The following is an 18,939-nucleotide window of genomic DNA, read 5'->3' as shown; positions in this document are numbered from 1 at the left end:
GAGTATCCTAAAGTTTACACAATGCACTTTTAAATACGTTAAAATCAGTCTTCCTTCTAGAATAATTATAATGACTACAGTAAATAATGTAATACATTACTGTACATATGCTGTTTATTGGGTTCAAACAAACACATGGGACATAATAATATCCAAACAATGTATACAACATTTTTATTCAGCAGTACTGTTCAAAAATCCCAAAAAGACAGAAAATGAAATCAAGCTGGTATGTAAGCAAAAATGTACAACTGACTCACATCTTTGTTTTGTCTACAAACTACACAGGGCAGAGACTATTAAACATATTAAACAATTAAGAAATAAGACAATTTCCTGAAATGACAAATCTTATATTTGACAAATGCTAATATCCATGAAGAATTTGAGCCCTCTGTGGGCTTTTTAAGACGAGAAATCCTGGAAAATGCGTGCTTGTGTGTACTGTATCAGCTATAATATTTACAGGAATATTATGCACCAACATGCAATATGAGCACGAAATGCCACATGCATTAAGAAGCCTTGATCAAGAAAACATTTGTTTCATTTGCCACAGGTATGACTTATGATAAAATTTCTGCTGATGCAAAAAAAAAATAATTATAACTTCATAATGATAATAATAATAAAAAGACAATGAAAAAGATGACATTAATCAGATAGACTAGAGAAAGACTAGATTTGTGATATCTTAGTGTGGCCCACAATGATCTGACCTTATGAATAGAGAAAGATTATAATGCTATCTCATGGCAATTCGTACATATTTTATGAAGTGGCTAATTTGTATGATCACAATCATACATTGAACAAATTAAGTTTTTTTTTTAAGTTATGTCAACTTTATAATGTCAAAATTTAAAATAGTATGTTGAATTGACTTGTAAAACGAAGTTGTTCTAACTTAATGCATTTTCTTATGAGATCAGGCTGTATTATATACACCAGTTTACTAACAGGAAATAATAAAACATTTACATTTTTAAAGACATTTGACTGTGATATGAAGTGACAGTGTTTCATAATTTTCTTTTAGATAGTAGTAGGACCTAGTAAATAAAACATCAAAGGGAACATATCATGAAAATTTGACTTTTTCCATGTTTAAGTAATTGGGTCCCCAGTTCTTCTATCAACCTATAAAATGTGAAAAAGATCAACCCAGCAACTTAGTTTTGGTAAACCATTCTCTGCAAGCATTTGAAAAAATATTTATATTTTAATACTAAACCAATCTAAAATGTTAGTTATGACAGTTAATACAACTATATCAATTCCCTATTCAAAACTTCAACGAAAGCAGCTGTTTGCAAGCACAGCCAACTGATAAGCCAGACTGATAAAAGCAGATACAAATATCCTCAGACTAAAACCAGGGAAAAAACACAGTCTCCTCAGACAGATAATGGCATTCTCTCTACATCCCCTTGAACACTGCGAAATAAAGACCTCTGGAATGTCTCTTTGGAAAATTCTGGAACCAGGAACTCCAGCAGAAGTTCAAAGATACAGTAAACCAAGTGCCTGGAGAGTCCCATAAAAAAACACATCAACGTAAGCCAGTTGGTCTCTGCTTACTGAGGATATGGTTCATATATGCAATGAATTTGTAAGAAAAAAATAATTGTTAGTGTGAAATTTTTTTGTCGATATAGGTTGACATTGTGATCTTAAATAAATGTGATTTTTTTAGATTATACTGGAATACCTGTTGATACTGGGGTCCTGTAAAGAGTCCACTACATGTTCCCAAACCAGCCTGCATTTCCCAGAGCCAAGCATGTCTGTAATTAACTCTACAATTTAAACACATATGGGGTGAATTCACTAAAAACTTTAACCATTTCAGCATGCAAAAAAAAAATCTTCTTACCAAGAACTAAATGCAGTGATCGCTGTGCCGTGAGTATTCAAATGAAGCATTTATCATTCCTTTCAGTGCCAACAATGTAAATGAGTCTTTTTACAGAGTGTGTCTTTTTTTGAATGAGCGCTATTTACCTGGTGCAGTTAACGTTGCGTGGAAAGCAAACGGTAAACAGAAATTTGTTAAAGAGACGTTTAAGTATTTTCTATCGATCACGCCAGGAGTATTTTACCAAATTATGTTCAAATGATGGATAAGAGAGCTTAATGTTTGTAAACGGGTACAAAGGTAAATGGATTCCTCAACTCATTATTTCTATATATCCATCCATTTAAGTCAGTCTAATTTTGTGGTGTAATCTGACCTGGGAACAGCTGCATGAGGCACTGCACGCATTGAAGTCTGGTCTTTTCTATCTGCTCTGGACTTCTCTCTGGCCGTGGTCCCACAGGCAGCTCACCTCCAGGCCACACTGCATTCTGGAGAACCCGTAGATAAATCACCCAGCATGATGTACTGGTCAGGTGGGCTATGCCTACCTCTAACCACCTGAGGAGACGCACACATACAGTATATTGTACATTTAGACACATGTTTTGACACACCATAAACCTTTGTATTGCCTTTGTACAAACTGCATCACTGCAGCAGAAACATTTCAAAAAGAACACCTGTGTACTTAATGAGTGCATATTATCTCACAGGTACAGTATAATAAACTCCTCCTGGACCATGTTTGGGTACCCCTGGTCCATAGCAAGCAACAAAAGTGAATGTTCACTTTTTCTTTGCTAACTTTGGAACAGGAGCTCTTATGAGGTCAACATATCATGTAGCCATGACTTTTCACCATTCTGCATTTAACTATCTTAGTGACATCCAGTTCAAGCCAAGGTCTCAGTTACAACAGACTACAAAGCTTTTCGACAACTAAGTGCAGTCTTTTTGTGATACATACTGTAGCTGTGATAAATTGTGTCTCAAATGTCCACTGCATTAGGCTATAACCTATTTACTGTCACTCCCGAGGGGACCCTGTCATCACTACCACTATCTTGCCCTGTCTGTTATTTACTTTTAAATCTCGTGGCTAATATTATGCAAACTTATCCTTACCACTAACACAGATTTAAATGCCCCAAAAATCCCTGCAAAGGAAACACGAGGAACTTCACAAGTGCATGTAAAGGCCCCCAAAACCATTGTGGGTCAGGAGGGACCAGTGTTCTCCAAACAGCTGGCTGAACATGCAGGTATCCGTTTACTTTTGCTTTTCTCTGCTGTGTGGTGTACGTGATCTCTGTGTGCTTTGCATGTTGTGATGTGAAGCTGACAGTAGTGGAGTAGCCAAACAGGTCTCAAGGGTCGCGTGCCACCTCTTATAGTACAGACAGAGAGAAACGCTGAGACAGATGTAAACACGTTTAAATTTGTTGAAATTAATACATATACACTGACACACATTTCTCAAAAGACAGAGACGTCTACACACGAAAAGGTGTGGGATTCAGACAATACCTTCATTGAATAAATAGACATACTATAAGTGCACACACAGACTCAACAAACAGGTGTGCCTAACAGTCGAGATCAGGAAAAAAGTAGGTCAACCTTCAGCAGACCTGATCACAATAGACATCGGAGTAACAAAAGAACCTCAATGAACTGAAGAGATCACAGCTGGTACAAGTGCTATAATTGTGTCTTCAGAGCCTTTATCAACACAGTAAAAAACCACAGTATCTTAGTTTTGGTAAACCAAGCAAGTGAAAAAAAGGTAATTGAAATATGGCTCCCCATGTGATGTGATAACAAAACCACCCCTTAATCTGCACTATCAAACCACGCCATTTAGTGCAGAGAGAAAAAGAGAGAGAAAATAATTGACAGCACAATTGATCTATCGCTAAGCCCCTCCCCTCGAATGTAGATGAGCCAATGACAGTTGAGTATCAGTTGCACTGGGACCGGAACTCGGACAACTGCGGGTTTCAGCACCATAGAAAAGCACTGTAAAATCATAAGCTTACATTAATTTTATTGTGTTTATGCTGCCAAAATGGTAGAACAATGTGCCTGGTGTACACTTATCCCAAGTATCTTGGTAGGGTGGGCAATAACATTTATTTTATTGCATTATCTAAACCCAAAGAAGTTCCACATAATGTGCAGATCAATAAGGATGTATACATTTGTAAGTTGAAGGAACAATGCTTTTATCTGTGCTAACGTCACCTAAACTTATTCAATTGCAATCATGATAAAACAGCCTTGCCTCTGTAAGTTTGATAGCTTGTGCTAATGTTAGCTAAAGTTCAGTGCCTCTCCATATAATTTTTTTATTATTATTTAAATTAATTTATTCTTCCCTGTAGTACATGATCAGTGTTAATCCTGATGTTTTTTGCAATTGGACGACCATAACATGAGGCTACAACCGCTTGCATTGTGATATGTAAACCCCCACTTCCAAATTAATCTTGTTTCCCTTCATATTTATATTAAAATCTTTATATTAATATCCGTTGTGTCATATTGAATGCACCATGAATGCACCTCGATGAAAGGTGGTCCAAAATATATCTAAAAAAACTTTGACAAGGTTTTCAAACTGACAGCTCACATTGTAAAACCACTAGCAACCATTGTGTGTCAGAGTTCGAATCAGTAACTGGGGGGGGGGGGGGGGGGGGGGGCGGGGGGGGGGGCTTAGCGATAGGTCAATTGAGTTTTAATTTCAGCAAACCACTATAATAGCGATCTGTGTTTGTATTTTATCTGCTCATTTGCATTTAAAAGGAAACACCCAAAAACTAAAACATTTAGCTCACACCTCCAGGACAAAATGGCATTTTTAACATGCTAAAATATATTATCTATATGGTATTGTGGGCTAAAACTTCACATTCATACTCTTAAAAAGTCTTGTGAAATGTCCCCTTTAAATCATCGGTTACACTTTATTTTGATAGTCCACTTTAGACATTTTACTAACTATAAATAACTTTGCAACTACATGCCAACTACCTTTCAATAATTTGCAACTATACGTCAACTAACTGTCATTAGAGTATTAGTAGACTGTAAGGGTTGGGGTTAGGGAAGAGGTTTGGGTTAGTGGAATAAGTTGACATGCACCTGAAAAGATACTTATAGTCAGTTGAATGTCTGTTGAGATATCATCACAATAAAGTGTTAGTAGATATTAAGCAGACAGTCTACTAATTCTCTAAAGATTGGTAGTTGATATGTAGTTGCAAAGTTACTTATAATTAGTAAAATGTCTAAAGTGGACTATCGAAATAAAGTGTTACCAAATCATCCTACATAATTTAAAATATGTAAAAATATAACCTTGATATTTTTAAAGAATTTGAGCTCAATGTAAAATCAATGAGTGAAATCAAACATTGATGTTCCTAATTTCATAATCTTATCATGTGACTCAATCACAGTACAATGTCCTGTCTCTTCTATTAGCTATTTCTAGCCCAGAAAAACATGCCAACCAGATATTTCCATTTTTCTTTAACTTTGAAAAAGCAAGTACTGTATTTTCTCACGTTGAAAAATGTGACATTCTACATTTTTCTCTCACATTGAGTTACTTAACCAAAACCCTCTCACTCAATCTCTCTCCTGAAAAAGAAATTGTTTATCGATTTTTATCCTTGTCAGACTGTCGACTGCCAAGACATAAAAAGAAAAGATGGCTAGGTGTTAGTTTACATAACAAAAACAGTCAAAGCATTGGGTAATACAAAAATTTGTTCTAGTACAACTATAAATAGAAAAGAATAAATTCAGACCCTTGATATTTTTCAACTATGCCAGTTTAATCTAACAATGTCAGTGCGCAGGTGTGTGCGTTTAAGAGAAATAGATAAAACAGACAAAAGCCCTTTACCATCCAAGTAATTCCAAACAACTCAAAACAGTTTACCCTGTGTAACAATACTAAAGAGCTATTAAAGCAACACTATGTAGTTTTTTTACCTTTAAATAATGTCTCTAAAATTATTTCAGTGATAGAACAACTTTTAACTGTACAAATTGTACTGTTGCTGCAACCTGAGCAGCCTCCTAGCTGCTACAAGCACACTCTGAAAGTGGCGGTGGAGGGTAGGAAACACAGCCCCTCCCCTCCCTGCAGAAGAGTGTACCAGCATTTCTAAATGGCCGGAGACTGCTCAGGTCTATTAGAAATACAGATTAGTTAAACACCATGGCGCTTTTTCAGCAAAGTCCTCTAAGTGCACTGAAGAAGAATTGGATAAACGATAGCGTGCATATAAGAGTTTTTTTTACACGGATAAAAGAGGTTTAAAACTTAATTGTTTTACTATTATTAAAAAAGTTTTTTGCATGCACTAACAGTAATAGAGTCAATTTAGTAAAATACCAATAAAATTAATGTGATATTTGTGAAAATAAGGCATTCAATTACTGACTAATAATCTTTTCATTGCCATTAAAGATAAAATTCTTAACCTTAACATATGAGCCTGATAAAATTTTCTCATTTACAAGAAAACATGTCAGATGCACTTAGAGGGCTTTGCATCTGAGCTCTTCAAGTTTTGTTTTAAAATGTGTTTGTTACTTTATCACCACATACTGTTTAATCATGGGCTATAGAGCCAATGAATCAACATATTTTAAACCTTTAAACTTTGTTTCAGCATTCAGTAACAAAAAAAAAAAAAATGGTGTCTACAGTGCTCCACTGGCTGAACAGCAATCTAGTCTCTGCATTCGCCTTCAACAGAGTTGATTTATTAGATCTGATTACCTGTCAGACAGAATCAGACGATTTTGCAGATCATTTTAACCAAATTTCAAATGTTTGACAACAAAATATGCAGCTGTCTGAAGAACGGCAAATTTGACATATGAGCTAAATAAGACGGGATTGCTTGTTTTGAAAGATACGAAAACATGAGGTTTAGAAGTCACACATCAGGAACCTTAATGACGTGTGCTGCCCCCTTTTGGTAGAGTTTGGAGCAACATGTTTTGCACATCAGACTCACCAACAACTATTACTCTGCACATTTGGTAATCATGGGGACCTCAATGATGTTTACAAGAAGATATTTGCAATTTATGCTATTTGTCTATTGGTTAACAGACCACAGAATGGTTATCAGCTACAAGTACCTGTATCTTGACTTTTGACCAGAGATTTTACAGATGTTATCAAAGAAAGTTTAGGTGTTAAGTGGTGCACATCTGTCCAAGATTATTTCTTTTCAGTGCAGATCTGGAGAATGTCTGATTGATGTGGTCAGACAACAGTGGTTCTCTGCAACTACAAAATATACTGAAACAAAAAATGCATAATTGCATAATCTTCTTTTATGTAACTGTCTCTATAACTTACTAAATGGTTAACTTACAAACGCAACTTTAAAACATTAATCAGAAAGGTTGAAGGTGAAAGAAAACAAAATCTTACATGAACACACATACACAGAGATGCAAAAGAACCGAGCCAAGATGGTCTCGTGGTGACATGAGGTCTGCTGCAGAAATATACAACCATGCAATCACATTAAACAGGCATCTCCAAATCCAGCTACCAGATGAAACAGGATCTAGTTCAGTACTGAAATCAAAATGGCCAACACATAATAACCCGGTGACTTCATGACATAACAACAACATTTAGCACATTTGATGCCTGCGTTTGGCTTTCATTTCTAGTGGGACATTTTATTCTCCGCAACCTGTTGACAAAGAAATTGAGCATTTTGTTTGTCTGGTGTGGTTTACATTATGATAATGATGTTAGAAGAAGCAGAATTCCCATACAAAAATCCAATCATCTATGAATAATGTATGAATAAACATCTTAAAGTGCATCTATTTCATTGCTAAAAAAACAAGGTTATTTTGTGGGTAATGCAATGTATTTGCGTGGTTTATGGTTAAAAAACACATTATTTTCCACATACCGTACATTTTTAGCTCCAGATTTCACGCTCTTCCTGAAACAAACTGATTCAAGCGCTGTTTCCCTGATTGGCCAGCTAATCTGTACATTGTGATTGGCCTGAATATGATGTCAGCCGGAAATATGACGCTCCTTACCCTGTTTGAAGAATTCGGTCACAATGCAAGGCTAACAGGAGTTAACTTACAGGCTGTAGGTCAAACTGGGAGGAATTATGATAATGTCGGTCTTTACTACATCACCAATCCCAGGAAGTAAACTGTTGCCTACAAGTGTGGGTTGTAGACCAAAAAAAGAGATTTACGTTGGAGACGATATCTCGCGTCATCATTTACTTTGGGGTATGTACCTTTTCCATATTGTTAACAAAGTAAATGTAAAATTGTGAATTGAATAATTGGTGCTCTTTAATATTCCCATACAATACTGCATGAAAATATATGTGGACATATCTATGTTACACTGTCAGAAATAAAGGTACAAAATTGATACTAATATGTATTTTTGAGGTACATATAAGCTCTCTTTGGTCCCAGAATGTATTTCTGAGGTACTAAAATGAAATCCTTAGGTGCAAAGCTGTACTTTTTGAAAGGGTACAGCCCCAGTGACAGAAAAGGTACAGTTTTGTACCTTTATTTCTGAGAGTGTATGCATACAATAATAGTTACACTATGTATTGGTTTGTCACCTATACAATCAAAAAATGTTATTAATGTATATTATTTTTATTTTATGTTAAATATACGGTATGAAAGTATTTGGAAAAATAAAGTACAGTATGTTGCATATAGTATTTGTACAAGTATGTGACATACTTGCATACCTTTGAAATCCATACATGAATTGTAACTTGTTTACATGCCGGTGTATATGGCTTGTGTGATTCGTTTGCAGGTTTGTAACTGCATATTATTAATTCAACTGTTAACTTTTCTTTACAACGTAATGATTCAAGACATACTGCTACAAACCACTGCCATTAAATTAACAGTTCGCCCAAAACAGAAAAATTCTGTCACCCTTATCCCCAGAAGTTGATGCTGCACTGGCGTAACTGACCATCAACCTAACATCTAATTTTTGTTCTAAGGAATAAAACATATAAAATCTGGACAGAACAATGTTGATGAGAACATTCTGAAAAGTGCATCATGTAAAGCATGAACAATGTGTGCTGAATGCTAGGCACATCACACACTTGGCACACAATTGAGGGAGGCAGATGAACCAGGACCATTGGGTAATAACCCTATTGAAGATCTTCCATTTCCAGATTTGCCAATGCATGCATTGAACCACAAGCTGTAAGTTACCAGATTCTTTTCCTGCTAAGCACCATGCAAACTGCCCTGTTTGGGACCTGCCAATGTTTGGTTGGGTGAGTGCTTTCATAATTATCCTGCGTCGATTTTCCCACTTGAAAAAATAGCCATTCAGGGACCAATGATTCAGTGTAAAACCAGACGGATACACACGCCCGCAAACAGTTTGAAAATAGATTGCCAAACTAAACGATAAACTAAACATTACTGGCAAATGGTGAAGTCAGTCATGATATACAGTATGTGAAGGAGCCATATACTGTAAACAGACTGTCTTGAAATATTTGTACATTTGCCTTAAGTAAATATATAAAACAGCTAGTGCCATTTAACATGGCCAAAACACTTGATCAGGCCAAAAAGATGATCACATATACTGTACAAATTCCTTGTTGGACTAAATTTTTTACGTTGAATAAATTTGAAATAACAATTAGTTTTAACTTTACTGACTAGTGAGGAGTTGAAATAAATTATAAAAATAAAGTTAAAATAACTTAAGCTATTACAACTTAGCAACCCCTCATTAGTCAAGAATGTTGAACTGTAAATTCAAGTTGATTAAACTTCAAAATGTAAGTGCAAGAAGGATTTTTTTATAGTGTACAATACACATGCCAGTACTCTTTATGACGACTTTCCGTTCATTTCATCTAGTTTAGGTCAAAATAGCACACACACGTCTTATATAGACTTAGTCACACATTTTGGGTCAAAATGGAAAGCTCTTATATTGGCTGTTGGAGATAAATAGAGCTCCGCATTGCAATCTTTTATCATGTTATGACAGCATGGTCATATGTCTGGCCGATGCTAACAGAATGGAGATAGAAGGTCAGTAAAATTTGAATAGTTTTTTCCTGTTTCCATATTATTCGAAATTTCCGGAACTCCAGGTCCCTCTTACATGCTGTGCCCAAGTTTGTTCTTGACATTCAAATGTTTACCATGGAGAAGAGATTGATGACATAAAGGTCTCACACATTCAAGAAAAATGTTTTATAAAAAAAAATTTATTACATGGAAAGAACTGAAAATAAATCAAAATGGGATCTGACAATCGTCCATGAAAAGGCTGAGACTGCAGCACTGTAATAGCAGATTTGTTCAGCAACAAATGCAATGCTTTCATATCTGCCATCTTGTCAATACATCAATGTGTGCGTGAAATGAAGTACAATTTTAAGATGCATTAGAGTACATAAAAGTTCAGACTGATAGATATTTATCTAGGCATTCGATGACCTTGACCTTCAAGACATCCCTGTATCCAGTAACCAGTGAAGCAATCTGTGCAAATAACCTCTGTGCACATTTCACACATTTCAAATCCAACTAAACTACCCCTCATCCCAAATCCAGCCCCAGAACATTCCGTTCGTCGTTTTTAGAGGAAGTATCAAGTACAGTGATCCTTATTATACTTAGCATCACTTATTTAACTAACCCCAAACCACATAAACACCCACACTTAAGCGGAAAAACATGCAGGAGTAATTGCACATAGAAGCATTAAGACGATGTCATGTGGAGAAAATAGCTTTAGGTTCAGCTGACATAAGATGCTGATTTTAACCTCGCTAATTAACACCTGTCCTGCTCTGATGATCTCATACAGACAAGGGAAGCATGAACTGTCACAACCTTAGGACCATCCTAATATAACCTTCCAGAAAAAAGATATTTGGCTTGAGTGTATCCCGCTTTAATAAGGGCGAGGCCAAAATCCTAACTTTATCCCAAACCTAAATACGGCAATGCGAGAAACACATGCACAGAGTGACCAGACAAGGCTTTTGCATTGTGAAGGAGAACCACAGACATAAATGCAGGGTTATTTTCAACCCCGGGTTGGGTCAAAAAGGAAAGAACCCAACCCGTTGAGTTGCAATTTAGCCTATGCTGGGTTGTTTCAACCCAAAGTGCTGGGTTGTTTTAACCCATTGCTGGGTTAAATACAGTATAAACATTTTCTTGTCTATTTCTATAAGCATAAACTGCTGAGTTTGTCCGTTTTTGACTCAACGCTGATGGGTTGAAAGTAAACTCGTACTTTTAGTGTCAAATATAACATTGCTCATCTGCTTGTACTTCTGATTACGTATACAATGATTAAGGCCACAATCTTTCTCTTGCAAAAAGTAAAAAATGTAAGGTTTCACTACAAATAAAAAACATGGTAAATCCAGTCCCTCCAGAAAGATCGCATAATTCAACGCATAATCAGCCAAAGTCTGCATATTTACGCAGTGGCTGCATTTTTTTAAATACGCCGCACTTTAATTGCAGATTTCCATGTGCAAAATATGTGGGGCTTTCATAATCCCCGCATTTTGAAGCAAAAATCACATAAATCTTAGCAGAAAGTTGAAAAATGTTGCATTTACTTCACACAAGCGCAGCCATGTTCCCTGTTGCCATGGGAACGTTAAAAAGTGATGTGATTATGTGACGTGAACATCATTCAAAAGGTGCAACCATTTTTTGTAAGTTCCCGCAGTTTTTGCAAGTTCCCGAAATTTTTGCAAGTTCATGCAATTTCATCACATAAAATTGCATAAATATCCTGCATATTCCATCGCATTTTTTAAGAAAACGTGCCGCAAGATCAAGGATTTTTGCCCGCAACAATCCCAAAAAAACTCTGGAAGGACTGGCTTTCCTCAAATTAACTCTTTCGCCGCCATTGACGAGATATCTCGTCAATCAAGAGAAAACGCTTCCCTGCCAATGACGAGATTTTCCGTCTTTCCGCAATACTATTATCCACCAGGTGGCACCCTTCCGCAACTTTTTAAACCCGAAGTATTGCCCTATGGCAAGCAGCTGCATGTCCGTGTCTGTTTTAAAGATCCCTCTGAATGGGATCTCTATGAATAGTCTGCCACAAAAATGGAATTTATTTCTGCTTTTTGCTCAAAATATGGTGTTTTTGCAGAAACCTACCCATATTCAAAAGCTGATTACAAAAGAACCACTGAAGATAGGATCAAACGTTTTTTTTTTTTTTTGAAAGCAGAGGGTCTGTTCTTTCATTTGGCATATTGTATGTTTATATATTTAAAGAAGAACATTTTCTGGAAGGCATTAAACTTTGGTGAAAATCATGAAAAACGCTGGCGCTGGCTGGCAACTTTTTTTAAAAACGCTGGCGGTGAAAGAGTTAACCATATCATTTTACTACCATAGCTGAACTTTTTGTAGTAAAACTTTGAGTGTTTACTACATTTGTAGTATAAATCCACACTTAATTTATAAGGTTTACTCTTATAACATAAAATAAATGAATGTAACTCAATGGTTTATGATAATATGTACAACAATAGATTTTACAAGCAAAATTAAACATTATCAACAATAACACCTTGCATTAATTACTATAAGTTTATGTTTGTTAAACTATTCACTCACTAAGGAACACAACATCTAAAAATGTTGTCACTTTGATTCATTGCAGCAAAAATGTACTGCCGCAATCAAAGCACTAATGAAGAGTTGCTCAAAAACTAAAAAAAAGTAAAAGCTGTTTTCGTGAGAAGGACAAAAGCTCACTGCATGTGTGAACACACCCTCAAACTTTACATAGCAGAAAAGACTATCAAATTGAAAAGTGATCAGATTGCTGACAGGCAAGAAGAGATATTACCATGTTCATAATATCAGAAATTTGAATAAGGGTCCAAACTAAGCACTCGCCAAGTGGCAAATGCATGGTTAAATTGGTTTCTGGTCAGTTTTCTCATTTTTACCTGCCACTAATGAAGAGTTCATTGTAGACCCTGCCTACAGCATCTAAAAGAGGAACTGTCTGACAGTCTCCGGTAATTTAGATTTTTGTGACCCTGCATCTGAAAGCCCAGCTAAAGTCATTATTTGTGATTTATAGTTTTTTACATAAAATCATCCTACACTAAGAAAGGTCATGATTGAAATCAATGTGAAATCAAACTCTGATGCTCCAAATTAAATTTCACAGACAGGGTCACGTATATTCTATCAGGCCCAATCGGTCACCTCTTATTTCATACCTTAACTATCAAAGCATGTGTACACCAGATGCCTTGCTGAAACATCTCTCACAGAGTTCATTAGAGAACTCACAAGGTGCTGGGACTGTCCTTATCTACGCTAAATACAGATCAATAAACTAAAAGACTAATTAAACTTGGGATAATAAAGAAAACGGGGCATCACGGCCATGCGGTCTGTTCAGAACGCCCTGCTATTTTTTCATCATCATCGCTTCTCTAAATTATTTTGACAGCTTACACATGCCGAGCCTACACAAATGACGCAAGGCTCTCAAACCAGCTGCAATCCCGTTTGGATAACTGGCCAGTTATCACTCAGCCCTGCTGCGGTCCAATCAACTTCTTCCACTTCCCATCCATTACTTTTAATTGGGTGGAGCACGGCAGACACGAGAAGCTAGGCTTTTTGCGCATTCCAAGAATATTTCTGACTTCCCGTCTGAAGGAGATTGATGAATCACAATTAAACTATGACCAGCGTCAGCTACAAGTCATAACAATGTTCAGTTATTTTAATTTGTCACAGCATTACCTAATTTCCCTGTATGTTTCAATAGAACATGACCTTACATTTCCAATACAGATTTTTTTGGTTATGTATAAACCTTAAAGTGCTTTAAATGAGCAGGTATACACGGTCCTCAGTTATTTTACATTTATGCATTTGACAGATGCTTTTTTCCAAAGCAACTTACGGTGCATATAAGGTACATGTGATTATGTATGGGAATCAAACCCAAATGCTCTACCAATTGAGCTATAGGAACACTAGGGACAGACTTCTAATTTCCCTAATTAGTCAAAACAAAAATAAGAATTCAGTTAAATGACTGAATAAATAAATTCAAACTCTGTACACAAGGATCAGACTGAACATACCCTAAGAACTCAACAACACTTAACTTTATCACTGCTGACTAGCAATATGTACCTGGATTGGTTTAAAGTGTTATGGTGTGTACTACCTTTCAATAAAAGTGCCAAAGAGCAGTCTGATGGTTTTCTGGATGTTTTCTGTACACAGCCAGCTCCACCTGTCCTTCATCAGCAAACACAAGATATTCAGAGCGATGTCTGCCAGTGCGGTGTCTGTGCCATCACAAACACACAGCTGTGTAACATTTGCCAATCACATTATATGATGTTCTTACATTAAAAAAATGAAAACTAAACTCTTTGTCATAATGTTAACTGAGTGGTACTGCCCTCTCCTGTATAATGTGGTGTATATCATCATACAAGTTAATGCATTGTATTTCTCATTGTTTTATCCTAAACTATGTGAAAATTATAGAAACTGTATTCTACAGTTCTTAGCCAAATTACCTGTTCCTCTTTCCTTCTTTTCCACAGGTTTCAGTTCTTCTTTGTACCTCGATTGACTCTTGAAAACACCATCCACCTGCATCTCCTGCTCCTTCAAAAAACCCTCCAGATCTGATAGTGAGAACCCTCTAAGAACCTACAGAAAGTACAAGTATTGTTTTTTCCCAGGGATAAAATATGATAAGCTAATATCTGTTAAGGTTCAAAATCAACATTTAACTATATTCATTTATAAGTGGATTGGGCATGGACTTTTGTATTTCAGTATTTTTGTGATTTTGTGTAATATGGAAACTCACTGGGCAGTGTTCACTGAACAAGTATGACACTTTAGGTCCCAGGTCTGGGACGTTAAGCGTTGGAGCAATTTTACTGGAGAATCTCAGACGGGGCCTGAAATATGAAAGCATATATGTGACATTACAAACAATACATCCAAAACGCAAATATTGATGTTTGACTTGGCCTCACTCAGCATTAAGATATCAAGGTTATCAGTGGCGGCTGATGACTGCTCTTCCGAGGGGCGCAAATTGAAAATATGTGTTCGGAGTGTCGTGTGTTGCTCGTGTTTTTGAAATATGCGTTTGTTCAGTCATGTGAACCATGTGCATCACGTGTTTCATCAAAACGCGTCATGATAAAAGAGACGCTCACATTCACAAAATACACCCAAGACACTCCCTATACACAGTACAAGTACAAAGTAGCCCAAAAAATTCTTAAGTACAGTGACGAAGTATATTTACTCCAGTACTTTACACCTCTGCTTAACAGTAAACTCTGTACATATGATGCACATAGGTTCACTCGACGCGCCGAACACATAGTTTGGACGAACCACACACATGATAAGATAAATACATGTTGTGACGAACTTCGCTTCATGCGCCCTCGAATAAAGAAGTCACCGGCAGCCACTGTAGGTTATTATTATTTTCAAAGAATGTTCTTTAAATCATGTAGGATGATTTTATGAAGAAAACAGTAAATCACACACACACACACAAAAACAATTATTCTAGTTGGGTCTGGTGGTTACAAATATTCATGTTTGTCAGGTGTCATGAATTCTCACTTTCTCTGTTGATCTCCTTCCTCTGTAGGGCTCTGTGGCTCTGAGCGTGGGAATGTCGTCTTCAAAGTGTCAACTATGTTCTCCACCATCTGTTGGCAAAATAATATCATACACTGTCAGAAAAAAAGGTTTAAAATTGTACCTTTTCTGTCACTGGGGTGGTACCCTCAAAGGTTTAGTTTTGTACCTTTTATGGCTACACAACACATTGAAATGTTGTACCTTTTGGGGTACAATATTATACCTTAAGGACCTATTGTGTACCTTTTAAGAACCAATTTTGTACCAAATAATTGTTAGTGGTACAAAACATTTAACTGTACCTTTAAAGGTCAAAAAGGTACAACATTTCAATGTGTTGTATACCCATAAAAGGTACAAAACTGAACCTTTGAGGGTACCACCCCAGTGACAGAAAAGGTACAATTTTAAACCTTTTTTTCTGACAGTGTACAGACAAACAAGCAAAAGCACAAAATAGAGATAGAAATATTACACAGATAACCTTCTCAGTCCTTTTTAAGCATTTAGTGAAAACAACAATTTTAGCGTCACCTTGTCAATACGTGAACTGGATGGTTTCTTCTGGAAAGCTCTTCTGGCATCAGTGTTGAGTGCAAGAAACTCGCGTACTTCCTCACTGTTGGCTGCCTCCGGGATGGCACAGAGTTTCTGCAAGAGTGGAAAAACAAGGTGCGAGGGAGACCATGTCCAGGTTTTCGTATAAAAGTCACATTTCATCAGTCAATCCCTAGTTTTATCAGTGAAGGCAAATCCGTTACCCTGAGGAATGATTCCAGTTGGCTTCTCCTGGCTTCCACTTTGTCTGTGTCTGTGTTGCTGAAGGGAAGGTCTGGAAACAGTTTCTTTGGACCTTTGACATCTAAAATACAATCACGCGTTTTTATTAAGACAGGCAACATGACATTTATATACAAGTTAACATCGCAGTGCAGTATAGATATTTAGACATTTATATTTACAAGCACGTGTACTTTACTTTTTATTTGTTTATTTTGTAAATGTAATACTGGCAATGTAACGTCTGAAATATTGTGTAGCGTTCATTTGAAAGGTTAAGTTTTAAAATGTCTTACTTTTAATAACCTTTTTGAGATCAGGCCTTTCCTCCAAACGTGCTTGCAGATTTAGAAACTCACTATAGCGCCGTTTTACTGTGCGATATGTGACAGGTTGATCAGTGGTTGAATCCTCTGCAGTAGCTTTATACTTCAGTACAATCACAAAAACAGAAATCACTGGATCAAAATCATTGCTTTTCAGAAAGTTGATTTAGTGCTCGGCAAAGATTAATGGCGATTAATCACATACAAAATTAAAGTTATTTTTTGCATAATATATGTGTGTAATTATTATGTATATTTAACCACACACACATGCATAATATATTAATTTCAGATTTTAATATATAAAAATATAAATAAACATATATATACACACGTGTAAATGTTTCTTAAATACATACATAAACACAGCACACACTCATATATTATGCAAAAAATCACTTTTATTTTGTATGCGATTAATCTTTCACTATCATCTAACATAAAACAAAGCCAATGTGAATATGGTCAATTATTTATTTTTTATATTTAACACAAAACATTTGCATGTAAGCATGGTAATCTCACCTTTACAGTGTATAGAGTATAAGCATAAGTGCCGCTGCTTTTTTGCGCTTTGGCTTTGATAGTCCCACTAATTTGCAAGTTTTGAATCGTTACTGGTCCATCTACACTTCCTAGGCTTTCTGTACCGAATGAGTCCAAGTTATTTAGGGGTCCAACTGCTGACTCTTCCACAATTCTCTCAGGCCACAAAGGGGGCTCTGAAATGATGTTTCGCTTAAAACACTTTCCTAAACGGCACAACGTGTCCTCCTCCAAACCAACCAAGCCACAAAGATCTGAAGGACATATGCAGTCACAGAAATTCTCTGTCGAATCCTCTTCTGATTCAGTTTGTTTTAGAGACTCAATAGACGACTTTCTGCCTTCAGAAGAGGGGGATTCCAAATCACAGTCAGTGTGTCCGTAAAGACGGCTGGTGCGGTATGGAGATTGAAGTACCTTGGCTGTATTTTGGATCATTCTCTTTGGAAAAAGCAATTCTGGGCTTTTCCCTCTTTGCACATTTTCACTGGATGACCATTGACTGTAAAAACTTGATTCAGAAGAATCATGGAGGGGAGCTGTAGATACAGACCAAGCTGTCTGCATGCTGGAGGTTTCTGGACAGTCAAAAGCAATCGGGGGGTCACGTTTCCAAAAGCTGCTATAGGATTCCTCCAGGTGTGCTGGAGGCAATTGCTGTGGGCTTACACAGAGTGTTTCTTCTTTGTCAGTGGACTTGGTGAACATGTCCACAATCATCTGGTTTAACCAATCTGGATTGGATATTCTTGTCACTAGGGGCAGAAGAACATTACATGTAATGAGCTCTCTCACAATGTACCGGCCTGTTCGTGTTTCCAGGTGAGACTGTGGAATGAGGACATGCATGAGGAGATCTACCAGTGCTCTAGAGTAGGATAACTGGGTAGCTTGACTGGCCAGTGCAGGGTGAGGCAGGTCAACTTTACTGTACAAACTCCACAATGTGGAGCTATTTCCTTCCCTATCTTTTTGGTGAGATTCATGCAGCTGGAGCTGCTTGGCATGACCGAAGCTCTGCAGATGGCAACCACAAAGCTCAAGAACCCTGTGAGCCAGTTCCCTTCTGTCCACCAGCTTTGCCCTCCTCTTTAATTCACCAGCTGCTTCCAGCATAGCATTCCTCACCTCCCATTCAAACTCATCCGCTCCTATTGATACAAAACTACTGTACCAGGATGACACAAAGTCCCTAACAGCCTTATCGATGATACTTTGAATCTCCCAGTCCAGTTTTCGCTCGCTCTCTGTGGAAGTGTGAGCCTGAGGAGAATAACCTATCAGGGGGAGAAAATGCTCCAAGTGAATGAGGCTGTCGGCATCCAAAGCAACACGAGATCCCAGCCATCCACCCAGCACTACCAAAAGGCTGGTAAAGATGCACAGTAGCCATACGTTAACCAGAAGGTGGAATAGCACCAACCATGTGATCAGAACTACAACTCCCAGAATGCTCCTCTGTCCCAGTACTTCAAAGAGAGACCATGGATTCAGCTCAGGATTCTCAACACCAGGCATTTTGGGATTGTGATGAACTGATTACAAATAAATAAGTAATATCATCATAAACAAAGTGGTTCTCAAACTTTTTCGGCGTGTGGCCCCCTTGTGTACGGTGCATTCCTTTGCCCCCCCCCCCAAAGAAAATGCATAACAATTTTGTTCTAAAACTTTTTAACT

At 37.0% G+C, this 18,939-nt stretch overlaps 1 protein-coding gene across 1 annotated transcript; it reads right to left on the bottom strand.

Moving 5' to 3' along the window:
- Nucleotides 1–207: 207 nt before the first annotated feature.
- snx19a (sorting nexin 19a) lies at nucleotides 208–18,777 on the bottom strand. The gene is made up of 11 exons (XM_065249998.1): nucleotides 17,239–18,777; nucleotides 16,684–16,816; nucleotides 16,369–16,469; nucleotides 16,142–16,258; nucleotides 15,587–15,675; nucleotides 14,808–14,901; nucleotides 14,509–14,644; nucleotides 14,148–14,271; nucleotides 2,235–2,419; nucleotides 1,712–1,799; nucleotides 208–1,527 (listed from the first exon to the last, which is right to left on the bottom strand). The coding sequence occupies exons 1-11, from the start codon at nucleotides 18,775–18,777 to the stop codon at nucleotides 1,398–1,400; spliced, it is 2,736 nt and encodes a 911-aa protein (XP_065106070.1). The 3' UTR covers nucleotides 208–1,397.
- Between the last annotated feature and the right edge of the window lie 162 nt (nucleotides 18,778–18,939).

Source organism: Paramisgurnus dabryanus, chromosome 5 (genome assembly GCF_030506205.2).
Source record: "Paramisgurnus dabryanus chromosome 5, PD_genome_1.1, whole genome shotgun sequence".
NCBI classification, from domain to species: Eukaryota; Metazoa; Chordata; class Actinopteri; order Cypriniformes; family Cobitidae; genus Paramisgurnus; species Paramisgurnus dabryanus.
This window is presented reverse-complemented; position numbering and strand designations above follow the sequence as displayed.

Coding starts and splice junctions, on each gene's coding strand:
- snx19a (XM_065249998.1), bottom strand. CDS start 18,777: ATGCCTGGTGTTGAGAATCCTGAGCTGAATCCATGGTCTCTCTTTGAA. Junction 16,259..16,368: donor AACTGGAATCATTCCTCAGG/GTAACGGATTTG, acceptor CCACTCTTGCAG/AAACTCTGTGCCATCCCGGA. Junction 14,272..14,508: donor AAAGAAGGAAAGAGGAACAG/GTAATTTGGCTA, acceptor GTGATGGCACAG/ACACCGCACTGGCAGACATC.